Here is a 13,134-nt window from a genome sequence, read left to right as displayed (position 1 = left end):
TTAGTTGCCCAGCCAGGCAGGTAAAGTGTACAGTACCTGGGGGGTATGAAGGTAAACGTGAGAACGGTCCATGTGAAGGTGCAGCGGTAAATAATTCAGATGGAAAACAGGCTGGTTTTAAATGGCGCAGCCGGGTACTTACACTGAAATAAAACAGCCAAAGGGAAGTCTGTGCTATACATACATAGTCACTGTATAACCAAAAAAAAAATGACATCATGCAGGCAAAGAGACACCAACAGCCAGAAAAATGCTAAAATCCTCCCATGGCCTTGGGCAGTGGGCATGATTGCAGATTATTTGCCTCCTCCCCTCACTGAGATTTTGAGTGTGGGGTGTTTGCATTATAAGTGGGACCAGCTGTCTGGAGCTTATATAATACCATGCGAGATAAAATACTTATTCGTCTGCAGCCAAATGAAGAACGGGGATCTACGCGCACACACAAACACCAATAGGTAATTCACTGTTAGCCTCGAGCCTTGGATCTAATGTCTTGAGTTGTCAGAGGCAGAATGAGCACCTGAAGATGAAGCTGTTTCTGTGCCCAGCTTACACTAACAGCAACAGACAGCAGAGAGGGGGAACTCCTTGTTGTGCACTGTGTCAGCAAAATAACACAGTGGAAGGAATCCCTGCAGTAACACACTATGCATACTATCTCTAAATGGGCCGATGATAAAAAAGGAAACACTTTTATCTTATTAATTTTAGAGAAGATTCATTCTCTTGACTATTCTTTAATTATCAAAGACCAACAGAGAAAAGCAGTAAATCGTCTCATTGGGGAAGCTGAAACCAACAAATATTTGGCAGTTTTATTAGTCACGCTAGCAGCACGGCTATAGGGGTGACAGTGTTGGCCCTTTGATCCACCACGCACACCACCACAAACGCTGCGTCTTGACGGTTATTGGATGGACTGCCATGAAAATGCCATAAAACCCCAAGTTTTAAGGCATGTGTTCTGCCCTTATTCATCAAAAACAGATTATTGATTGTTTCCCCGCAAGAGAAAATCCCACCAAGAGAGGCGATGATAATTACAACAGATCGGCTTCCAAAACAATATTTACACCAGAGAGCATCTGCTTCACAATACACTTGAACATGTGTCTGCTTACACACACACACACAGCAAATCCAAACAGCTGATATGAGTTAGGTAGCATCTGATGAGCTGAGCCTGACAGTTCAGCCTGTGTGTGTTCACTGTGCCAAGGTCCTTGGTGGGTTATGTGTGAGGCCATTAAGGCAATAATAGCACAGTATGATAAAATAAACTCCCATTAAGCTTCCTTACTTCCCCACACAGACAGCTGAAGCCTGGGTGAAAATTACAGGCTGCAGAGACACACTCAGTACTGGCAGATGCCTTTAGTCACACTGAGTGACCCTCAGCTGCCCTTCAGGCTTTATTTCCCTACTTCTCTGGGAGGATTTATATACATATATGCATCCTACGTGACCTTATGTAACTGACATTCACTCAATAACCCAGTTAGAACAAGTCAAGACACGGTTTGCTGAGATTTAAGCACATAAGCCACTCTATTGGCACCTGTGTTGTGCAAGGTACTAATTCTCCCTGCTGCTGCCGTGAACCCTGACACAGAGGCGTGGGTGGGTGTGCCCCTGCTTTCCTGCCTCATCCGTACAACGGTGTAGGTGCTGTGGTGGTGGTGCCAGCCTGCATGCAGCCCCCGGGGAACAAGGGCTGCTGCTGCTGCTTCTTGAAATGAAGGAGATGACAAGCGCGGGGGAATTAACCCACTGAGAGAAAAATAATGAGGGAGATCTGACTATTCTGCCGGAGTTACGCAACCGGCAGCAACACAGCCCACGTTGTTTGGGGCTGCGGTGGTTCATTATTTATATATCTTTTTATACTTCTCATCCACAACTGTGCGCTCAGTGCCAGAGGCTCGGTGACTGATGGGAAATCCTCCTTGCCTGTTTGTTGGTTAAAAAAACACACAAGAAGAATTAATGTCAGATGAAATTAAAGGTCTGTCCCCAGGCTCCTCTTGAACGTGAGCATGCTCGTACACTTGGTGACCCCAGAGATGCTGTCCGTGCAGCTGTAAAACTGATCTTGAAAGCTGATCCAGTGAGCGGTTAGAGTGAAAATTTAAAGGGCGGCTCCAACAGTTTAGTATTGATCTTTATAAAATTTGGGGATTAACAAAAGACAGATAAAAAAAAACTAATGGTCAAATGCTACAAAAACTAAAGGCTAGATCACTATATTTCTCAAAATTGAACTAAAAGCATATTTTCTATAAACCTTCCCTGTCTGCTCAGTGGCCACATCTCTCAAACTCCTTGCCCCAGTCACTGAGACAATCCTGATGACATTACGGTGACATCATCAGGATGATTTTTTCAGACTTGACAGACTCCTGCAGAACCACAGAGGACAGCTCTTCTTCTCACAGACTGACTCTCTATTAGACGTAAACTAACCGCAATGTCTAAAATCAATGCAATGCCCCTTTAAGTTTTATTCTGAAATACAATAGCACCCAAGAACTTAGCAGACATCAAAATAACAAACTGTGTGTTTTTATAATTAAATCAGAGTAAATCAGATTCATTAAAACGCTGCTTGCTATGAATGGAAAGCAAGTAAACAAGTAGGTCATACATGTGTGTGTGTGTGTGTGTGTGTGTGTGTGTGTGTGTGTGTGTGTGTGCGCCCTGCTTGCGTATTGCTGCTACAGTTTCCCATGCCTCTGCTCTCTGAGAGGCGTTCATCTCTACATTTCCACACACAGCATGTCCTACTTAGTGCCCCCTTGAGATTCACAGTTAAACAGTATTCACCTTTACTTCAGGAGAGGCAGAAAAATGCCTCTTTGTGTCTTTTACAGCCTCCGTACACGTGTATTTGGTTATTACTTGCTCACCTATTTAAAAATGTATAAACCTTTTATGCTGTCCTGTCAAATATCTCACAAACTGGCACACAACATTACTCAGAAAGGGTGACAGAAAATCATTATGGACAAAACACGATCTCCCTTTCACACAGCCAATTACTGGTGATGAATGCCAGCTAGAAGAGGGCAAAATATGCAGAAAGGACATCCATTGTCAGAGCAAGACCAGTTACCTGCCTGTAACCCAAGAGACGCACAGATGCTATTTGAGCACTTCCTCCTGCTCTCTCTTTTTGACACCTACACACCTCCACTCTTTTTTCTTTCTCCGCATACCTTTCTCTGACTGTATTGATCTGTTTTGACAACGTCCGTTTGGCTGAATGGATGCTCAATTAATCCTTTAGAGCAGCAGCATCCAGGCTGCTGCGGCTGTGTTGCAGGCGGTCCTTTTGCTCCGAAGGGATTGTGGCTTTTGGAGCATTAATAATGGTCTTTGCTCACTCGCAGCCATCGAATGCCGATGTGTCAAGATATACAGGAAGTGGGACAGGACATTGCATTTAAATCGACGCACCAGAAGCACGTACCAGAAGAACCAGACTGTCAGTCGTTTGTCTTCTGTTCTCTAATAGTTTAAAGAGCTCACAGTCGCTGACAACTGCAGTCAATTTAGCCAAAAGTTGAAAATGGACACAAGAGTATATATATCCACTTAGTGTTGAATTCTTCTTTATCTTGCACTAAAATGTCTATTTTCTCATTATTATCATGCAATCTCAGCCAATCAGTGCTCAGGATGGAGGTCAACAGACAAATATTATTTCATACAGAGTTTACTCAAAATCCTACCATAAAAGTCTCTTCAAAGCTCATGGCGGACATTTTGAAGTAGTGTTAGCTCCAAAACAAGCAACCACAGCATATGAGCTGCACTTGAGACAACATTCGAACATAAAACTTCCCCACAATGCCGTCAAAGACACGGTCCAAAGCACACAGACATAAAAAGTGGCCCAGAAAAACCCAAACCATGCTCTGCAGCAGGACCAAGTAATGGGATAACAAAATACCTCAGTGAGGGCAGAGAGATGTTGGGTTTCTCATGTGCAGCAGGAACACATACTTGCATTCCTCAAAACCAGCCAGTCATGAGGTATTACATAAGAAGGGGAAGGCATAAATTGGAAACACAAATAATACTAATAATAATAATAATAATTTAAAGTTAAATTCATACAGCACATCTGCTCAATAAAATAATGCTCAGAATGCTTTAGCTTAAACGATTAACTAAAGTTAATTAAACGCAGTATAGAAACAAACCGTGACTCTTGAAACTGTGTCAACTCAAACACACCAAGACAAACATCTCAAACATCCAAGACGGGAGTGAAACCATTGGTATGAAAAGGAACAGAAAGAGGAACATGTCCTCATGTGACGGTGAGGACCCACTTGTACTGCTTGCTCTGGCAAAAACATGATGAAACTGAAGAACAAATAAGATGATAAATGAAACATACAATGAAACATATAATTAATTTACAGTGCCGTTTATAGTAATGGTGTGTGTGGTGGTACATTTACTCAATTATTGTACTTATAAATACATTTATTACATACATTTACTTGAGTATTTTGCATTTTGCATTTTGTTACTTAAATAACAAGGCCATGGTTATTCTATATTCATCGTCCTTCAATAAATTCCTTCAAAGGTCTCTCAGTACTACTGTCCAACTCCCCAAAGCCCATGGACTGGGACAGAATATGCCTTTAAGATGAAATCTTAAAACAGTCATAAAAACACAGGTGATTATTATAAAAGAGCGGCAAAGTGGCAAACAGAAATAAATAGCACATTTGTTTGGGACTATTTTCATTGCGTTAATTAGCATAACTAGTGAGTATTTCGCACAGCTGGACAGTATATGTGGGGTTGACTCAAAGTAAACTACAGTGGCTGTCGTAATGATGGAAGCCAGCGCTGTGGTGAGGCTCACTGATGTGTTTTTAATAGTTCTAGACAACAACGGGGTCTGGAGCACAGACAAGACAATACTACATAAGAAGAAGAATATAAAGTACAATCAGATTTATTCTGTAAGTAAAAGATCTAAATCCATCACTGGTATAAGAGCTGATTACTGATCTTGGGTGAAGGCACTTTTTGAATAAAGAGCCCTTAGGCCAGACCCTACTTGGCACATATCCTGGCACCATAACAATACGGACTGTGACAAGATTTATCAGCAAATAAAAGGATGTTAAAGTTCTATTCTTAAGTGGAAGCCAGCATGGGGACTTCAGAGCGGGAGCGATTTGAACTCTTTTCTCTTTTTTTCCAGTTAAAACTGCATTCTGAGTGAAGCTTTAAGAATTCAGAATCAGCCAGTGTAGGAGTGAAGAAAGAGTCAGCCCACGTTATTTTCCCCTGTGGCCTCTGATGACGGATTGCAGTGGGATTGCATCTCCTTCACTGTGTCTCACAGTCCATAGATCCACAGGCTGCCTCCTAATTAGGGCCACTTTGCTGATTTTTAACTTGAATCTTTATTGTGAGCGAATGTGAAAATCTGACATAAATCTTCCTAATGCATTCTGTGTCACAAGAGATAACCCTCATTGGCTTTGGGTAAAACTCTGCCAGCAATTATGACACTTTTTATGATAAAATTGACATTTTTATAATATGCTGTCAGGATCAAAGTGTGCCACTGATGAAATGCTCAAAATAGAGGCAGAGGCTTACATGGCTGATACAGATTTCACAGTATTGGGTATATTTTGATGATATTTTGGTTCTTTAAAATGACATAACATTCAAGGTTTATCCAAAATAATAGACTGGGGAATCATTTTATCATTTACATAAAAAAAAAAAAATGTATTAGCAAAGAAATATCTGTATTTTGGTGGAGTAACTGAGCTCATACGTAATGTGAAAGTCAGCGCTGGCGAGTCCATCATGGTTACTTCCAGTGCCAAACTAGCTCGGCATGGAGCAACAGCAAAAAGCTACTACAACAATAAGTTCATTTGCTGCTTACAGCTGTAAAAACATTACTGACTGAATAAATGTTAAAGACATTATTAATACAATCCCCCAACTCCCACTTCAGGCATGTTCATCCACACACTGAGAAATGGGCCGATCCCGTACACACAGCTAACGAGCTTATCAGCCAAGGAGCTTAGGCCTGGAAGAAAAACATTCAACTCTTCCCAATCAGCTGCCCAGTATGGTATTGGACTGAAGTAATGAAGATGTGTCTAACAGTCCAACACGTCCCTGGAGGTGCAGATAATCAGCTTTCCTGAGCAGCATTGGCTGAAATAGGCTCATAAATCTGTAATAAGGACCTGCACTTCAGAGCCAGCTTTTCTCTCCTTCTTTCTCTCAGTCAAAATGGTGCACTGGTTATTAGCTTCACTGTACGCACACAGCCATCCAATGTGAGTCTCAAGAGACATGGAAGGCTTGAGAATGACATACTGTATCCTCAAAATATATCTAAGAAATCTGCGCCACCTATGACCAAGTAAAAGACTGTATCGTCCTCTGCCCAACACTTGAATCTGGTCAGGACTGCAAAGTTCTGCACACAGCAGAGTGGCAGGTTGTGCCAGGGGCTCCACGGCAGCCAAAACTCACAGTAGCTCCCCTCACTCACTGTGCTGCACACACCCCTGCAGGTGTGGTCCACACATCATAAACACTTTATTAATGTACAGCAGCAAGTTCCAGGAATAACCTCAAAAGCCAAGTGTGCATGAAATCACAGGCCTTTCTCCATATTAATATATAATTACAGCTTCAGTATTTTTTCTCATGTTCTTTCTGGCAATGCAAAGGTTTTCTAACCAGTGAGCATTTGAGGGAATCATGATATTTTAACATAAATCCCAGTGCCTTCTGCTTCACTTCATCTGTGCTTCTGCTGTAATTATATGACTGGTCGCTATAATATTCACATGTAGTGGGACAAACAGAGTACCTTGACCACAGAGTGTTTAAAAGGCTGAAGGTTAATGGGCCCTGTCAAACATACATTTTAGTGTCTTAACTGCCATGTTGCAGCCTTGAGCTGCCATTGGATTAATGGCAGGGGAGAATTACACTATGTCCGCTCAGGAGAATGCGTATTACTGAGCCTCTGCCAGGAAAACCATGCAACAATTATAATTTCTGTTTGTTGTTTTTCCCCAGTAAGTGATTTTAAAAAAGCAAACAGTTTTTCCAAGGACTCTGGGGTAAATGCTACAGAGCTATTAAGCAGCATGAAAGAAGCAAAACTAACAAACACACAGCTTCATTGCTGAGCGACACTAAAACACGCTTTAAGAATAAGATTAGTGATTCTGTATCTTCCTCATTGTGCACAAATCCCATGAAAAGACCTAAACCAGCAAGACGGTATTGTTAATGTGTACCGACAGCCTAAAATAACTTATACACATGTGCCATAGAGCTCCATTGTACGGGGTAACATGTCTCTTCATTACTGTGAACATGGGAACTGTAGTTTATTTTGATTCAATCCACATACAGCATCCAGATGCTGCTGTAAATACTCACTAGATTACCAAATGTGCATTAATCTGCTGCTGAAAATAGTCCCCAACAAATTAACAATTTACTCAGCCTCAAGTAATCTTTCCTAAAAACAACAGTAACTGCCTATTTTAGAAAATTACTCACCCTATTTTTAAACTTGAAAGTCTAGCTTTGTGTCCTGGCATAGATTGATGTTGTCAGTAGGAACAAATGGGCAATGGGTTGGGGTTTGTAGACTGCAACAAAACACAGAACACAGATTTGTGCTTTTATGGCTTTCTAAATGGAGATGAGTAAGCTACTGAAAGCTACTGATTTTTTTTTGTAAGTAAAATTAGTATTTTCAGTAAATATGTTGCAGTCAGATTTTGCTTGGATTCCTCAAAACTGTAAAGCAAAAAGCAAGCATTGTTTAATATTATAATCATTGTTTAACTCAGCTCTTATTACTGTGTCTGTTATCACTTTCACTGCAGTAGTGAAGAGCTAAACTCAGATTTGACCTAATCTGATTAAGGTAAGCAGCTCGTCCATTGATACCTGCCGGACTGTGAAGTTATCAGAGCAAAGCCTCAACGATTGGCGGAGTGAGACGGGAGCTGGCCGGCCCGTGACTCCCTGCTCGTCGTAGTCCAGTCATTACATTTCATTGCATCAGATCCTGACAAGTAAACTGCTGCCAAATGAAAAGCCTCATTTGGGCTTGGATAGAAGAAATGCTGTTTTCTCAGCCTCCTATGTGCTCCTGCACTAGTCCCTTTGAAATATATGGCTTTAAATTAGAGCAACACTGCTCTTTTATCAAAGGAGAAACTATATGATGATACAAGCTCACATCCAACGCAGGCTTCTTAGTATAAGAAATTGCCTTGTATGTCCTGCAGAAGTATGGCGCGGTTATCAAAACATGAGCTCTGTCTAAAGAAAGAAACCACCCACATTATGATTTCAACCCTCACCTCATTTAACATAATCCATAATGCATTAAGATATAATCTCCACCTGACCAAATGTCTAAAAGAACTTGGCTCTAATGAGTTACTACGTCTTTGCTTGGAATGAAACTGATAGGACTCTGGAAATAGCCTGCCCGTGCTCTAAAATATTCAGCATGTGAGTGTGTGTGTAACCATTTGTGGCTTCAGTGCAGGCCGAGCAGGTCAGAGAGTAACTGTCCTGGACAACAAGTGCCGCTTGTTGTCTGCTTTGACAAAGACGGCAGTGAAGGGCAGGGACTCCATTCAGGAAGCTCCCTGGTGATACTTTGTGTGTGGGTGTGTGTGTGTCACAGCAGCCGTTTGAGTGAGTGTGTGTGTGTGTGTGTGTGTGTGTGTGTGTGTGTGGTGTCCTCTCTGGTCAGCGACTGACCCTGGATTTTATCCCGCCAGATTAATTGTCGGATTCCACATGTCATCTGGGATTTACTGTTCAAAACAAGCAGGATGTTGCAGACATGAAAGTGTGGGAATTCTGTGTGAGCGATTAAAATGTGCTAAAACAGGAAAGAAAAAAAAAACCTTTTTGACAGGTGTTGTTTTTCTTCTAACAAATTTCCTGGATAATACTATGATCAGGGTTCCTACATATTTTCCATTTTAAAAACCCCATGCTTTTCCAGACTCAAATTCCCAGACTTCTAGGTAGATAGCTAGATGTAAATAAGTGTGAATATATAACTAAATGGTTTTAATATCCAACTGTTATTCAACACATATGCAGTATATGCAGTGTGTATTTGCAGCCTTGTTTATTCACTGTGTCCATGGAAACAACCATGACCGCAGCCACAAATGTGTGGTTTCCTTACACAGAAAAGATTTACTTATCACAGCACAACTCATGAATATTCAGATGAGCTGTTTTGCAGGCCGTGACGTACAGGCGTGGCGGCATTTGTTGCCTTGGTTTCAACGGCTTCTTTCTCACAGTGGTAAACATTTTGGCTACAATGGCCGCCTGCTCCAAATGGCATGAAAAACAAAAAATTCTGAATTTAACAGACAACAGAATAAGGGCAATAGTCTGGAAACACAAATATTTTCCATATTCTTTTTCAACACTCATCCAGATCTGGAAATTGCTAAAATCAAATACCATATTTTTCCATATGGCTCAGAAACCCTGTATGATGATTCTTTCTGCTGACGAAGCCCAGTGTTTGCTGTTTTCATCGATTTGTTTATGATGGTTTTAATTATCAAGGCAGCACCATGAGATTAGACTAAGCTGATGAGCCGGACAAAAAAAAACATGATACATAATAAATTGCTATTGATCTGGTTGCCATGATCATACAGATCTGCCCTGGATGAGTTTCAAGCAATTAGATGCATGATGGTAATGAAAATAAAGGTCAAGTGAAAGCCTCTCTTCTGTTCTTGAATCATATTTGTGTCCAATTTCTTTTTCAAAGCAAACGAGTCCTGATCTTCATTTCATAACTGCTGGCTGAGAGGTCAGTGAGTCAGAGAGGTTCATGTATGTCAGTGTTGCTCAGCAGCGGGTGATGCAGGAAGGTGACCTTTACTCCACCAGAGCGCTGGGAGTAGCAGGAAGCTGTGGTGCCTCTGGCCTCCAGGCACCCTGTGGCTCAGTGGGCTCGGTGCTAGTGGGTGAATGTCAGGCCCTGAGCTCCAACCGACCATGCCCTCCTGCTGTGATTTCCCATGGACACCTGTGTATCCCACGTGTGAGTGCACAGCTCCCCACAGCCTCATTTTCTTGGACTCAAAAGTGTCACCGGTCAGCACAGAATAGTGCAAACCCCTCACAAAGTTAAAGAGAATTGAAAAAAGCTCCTGACTCAGGAGGGGGATTTGTCGTTGATGTCATCACCACATGGATTTCTTGTGCAAAACAACAGAGAGAAAATGTGTTTTCGTTCAGCCTCTCCAGTAATCTTTAGAGCAGCTGTTGAGCTGTTGTTTTCAGGCACTTTTTGCACAGCTGGACACAGAGATTTCTGACTATACACTCTTACGACGCCGGTCATTTGATGATTGTTTTATCATCAAGCACTGCACAAGAGTATGAGCTGATGATACTGATAGAAATGCAGCTTCTTACTGTTAACATTGCTTTAGTGAGGTGGTTAGTGAAGATGGACAAAATGTTCAAAACACACCACATCTAGGGGTCACCACTGGCTTTTGTTCTAATAAATATGTAAATTCACCTTCTGCAACACTGATAAAGGCACATCCACTTGCACAATTTTACATAGTCCTACTTACATACTCAAAAATTGGCCTTTCTCTTCAGGTGCCACAGCCAAACTGTTGATTTGATCCCTGATCATTGGTGATATTTGTGATTGATAGTACACCAGGCGTTTTACAGTGTCAGTGATGCATTCAGGGATGTCGCCAGTGCAAAGGGAAGAGGAGTGGAGTACCCGCCCCCTGTAGTAAAGCCAGGTTACTCCACACAGACAAGAAAATATCACATTTTTTATGTCGCAAAACAGAAAAAGACTTCAAATAAGCTCTAATTTGGGCACAATAAAGCTCCTGGCAGTGAAGTTACAGTGCTCTCCAAACATGATATGTATTGACAGGCTGGCTGAGGGCTCTTAATGTTTCTCTGCCTCAGCTGAACAATGGAGGTTTTCCGTCGATACTCTGTGGCTCGCTGTTGCAGTCCGGAGCCCGACATCCTCTCTGCACCCAGGGCTGCAGATCGGATTTGGCAACCGAGCAACGTGAACAATCTACGGCTGGGAATCAAAAACGCAGGCAAAACGAAAATAACAACCGTGTGTGTGTGTGCGCGCGGGCGTGTGACATGTCCAATTTTTGTGCGCCTTACCTTTATCTTGACTTGAAGAAATGCTCTCCTCCTCTTTCGGATTTGCAACCTGTGTTATTATGGACGTGTTGTCCATGGAAACGAGATGTTGTGCACCTTCGGCTACACCGTTTTTTTATTCCTTGGCAAACATAACCAAGCGTACTACAGTCCCCTGGCTGTGCGCAGGCTGGGAGCGTCCGCTGTGTGCAGCATTAAAATCCCATTTTATTCGAAGCGTGCAGTCCCATTCCCCCGGAGCTTACTATCAAGACGAGATGTCACAGCATGTGAGGTGACAGTCCGATGTGCAGGAGGCAAACAAAGCGTCAGCCCTGCATTGAACTCGTGTGTGTCCGCTGTGGTTGTTGCAGGCAGCATAGCACCCCGCCTGCCGCTGCTGCTGCTGCTGCTGCTGCTGCTGCTACTGTACGCTCCGGCTCCAGTCCACACACTACAATATCAACTGCGTGATACGGTTACAGTGTTTACCCAGAGATGGCGACCGTCCTTCTGCCACAGGCCGTGCAGGCACACTACAACAACACGCCTTCAACATTTCTATTATCCCTCTCAGCCCAGGATGGAAAAAACACAGCTCTCAGTCCGCCCACCGCTCACTGTTTGTTGGTGTTCATCCTTCAAGCTGGAGGGAAACATCTCACCCTCAATACATACAGCAGGCTCAGCCTGGCTGATCTATAGTGAATAATGTCACATTAACGCGAGGATATGTTTGAAATAGTGAGGTCAAAGAGTCCACCCACCCTACAAGAGAAAAATGTGCAGCCTGATTCTTTCTTTTCTTTACATTTTCTGTGGGCCATGCATGAGGAATACATTAAACCAAGTTTATTTGTTCAGCACCATAGCATCATCAGGGTCATAATACACCTTAAATATAAGACCTAGAAAAATAGAAACATTTTAAAGATTACTGTCTGCCCTGAAACAATCCAATTAAAGGATTTAAATAACAAATATGTGTATATTATATTTTTCATATATTTGTTGTGTCTATGAACGCATGACTGGACGATTTCTGTGTATGATGCACATTTTTGATAATACTGTAAATATACAAAATATCTCATTTTGATTTATGAGACATTCGCTTTCCAAAAAATATTAGAAATTAAACTTATAAACAGTGACATTTTTAAAGGGGCAATTCAGTGAATTAGTGGTTTCATGAAGTTGCGCGACTCACAAGAGACTTATTGGTATCACTTAAGTTTGAACTAATAACTTCATCAGATGGTCAGTAAATTATTAACTAATGTTTATAGATCACTTATAAGCCATTAATAAACATAACTATGGGGTTACCATGTTGTAAAATCATTTTATCTCCATTAAAAGTAAGATAGATGATTGTAAAGATCCTTTAAAATTACTTATTAACGTTCATAACTGAGGACTTGATGGCTAATGAGACACCCACAGGAGCTTTATAGTGAATGTTCAACAACTTGGCAACCCAAAATACCCATAGCAAGTCGTGCCAACATATTTTAAAAAATCTAACTCCAGAAATGGTTTATCCTACATTTCCCATAATGCAATTCATTTTTTTGTCAGAGCATTCCCAGTAAATGAACATGTTTTTCAAACACCTTAAGGTAAGGTTTTTGTTTAAGATAAAGAAATACTATCCAAGCCCAAGCTGAGACAACCCTGATGACATTATGACATCATCGGGGTTATTTTCACAGACTTGACGAATCTCCTCCAGAGTCACTGAGGATATCATACAGCTGTTTTCACAGGCTGAGAAGCTCTCATCATGATGAATCTACAGCGTGCATAAAAATCATCAATCCTTGAATTTATTGTTTGCACTATGTAGTCTATTAGTCCACATCTCTTGGAGTGATACCCACCTGTGCACCAGAGAGCTACGCC

The 13,134-nt window shown here is 41.7% G+C and overlaps 1 protein-coding gene across 2 annotated transcripts in view; it reads right to left on the bottom strand.

Moving 5' to 3' along the window:
- The window catches only part of ctdspla (CTD (carboxy-terminal domain, RNA polymerase II, polypeptide A) small phosphatase-like a), a 31,075-nt gene extending 19,283 nt beyond the window's left edge, over positions 1-11,792 (bottom strand). For both annotated transcript variants that reach the window (XM_070852584.1, XM_070852585.1), the window contains exon 1: positions 11,251-11,792. In XM_070852584.1, the coding sequence (XP_070708685.1) occupies positions 11,251-11,326 (76 nt within the window). In that variant the 5' untranslated portion in view covers positions 11,327-11,792. The remainder of the gene's footprint in view (positions 1-11,250) is intronic.
- Positions 11,793-13,134: the final 1,342 nt, after the last annotated feature.

This window comes from Pempheris klunzingeri, chromosome 21 (genome assembly GCF_042242105.1).
Source record: "Pempheris klunzingeri isolate RE-2024b chromosome 21, fPemKlu1.hap1, whole genome shotgun sequence".
Lineage (NCBI taxonomy): Eukaryota > Metazoa > Chordata > Actinopteri > Acropomatiformes > Pempheridae > Pempheris > Pempheris klunzingeri.
The sequence above is the reverse complement of the archived record's forward strand: the minus strand, read 5'-3'. Positions and strand labels throughout refer to the sequence as shown.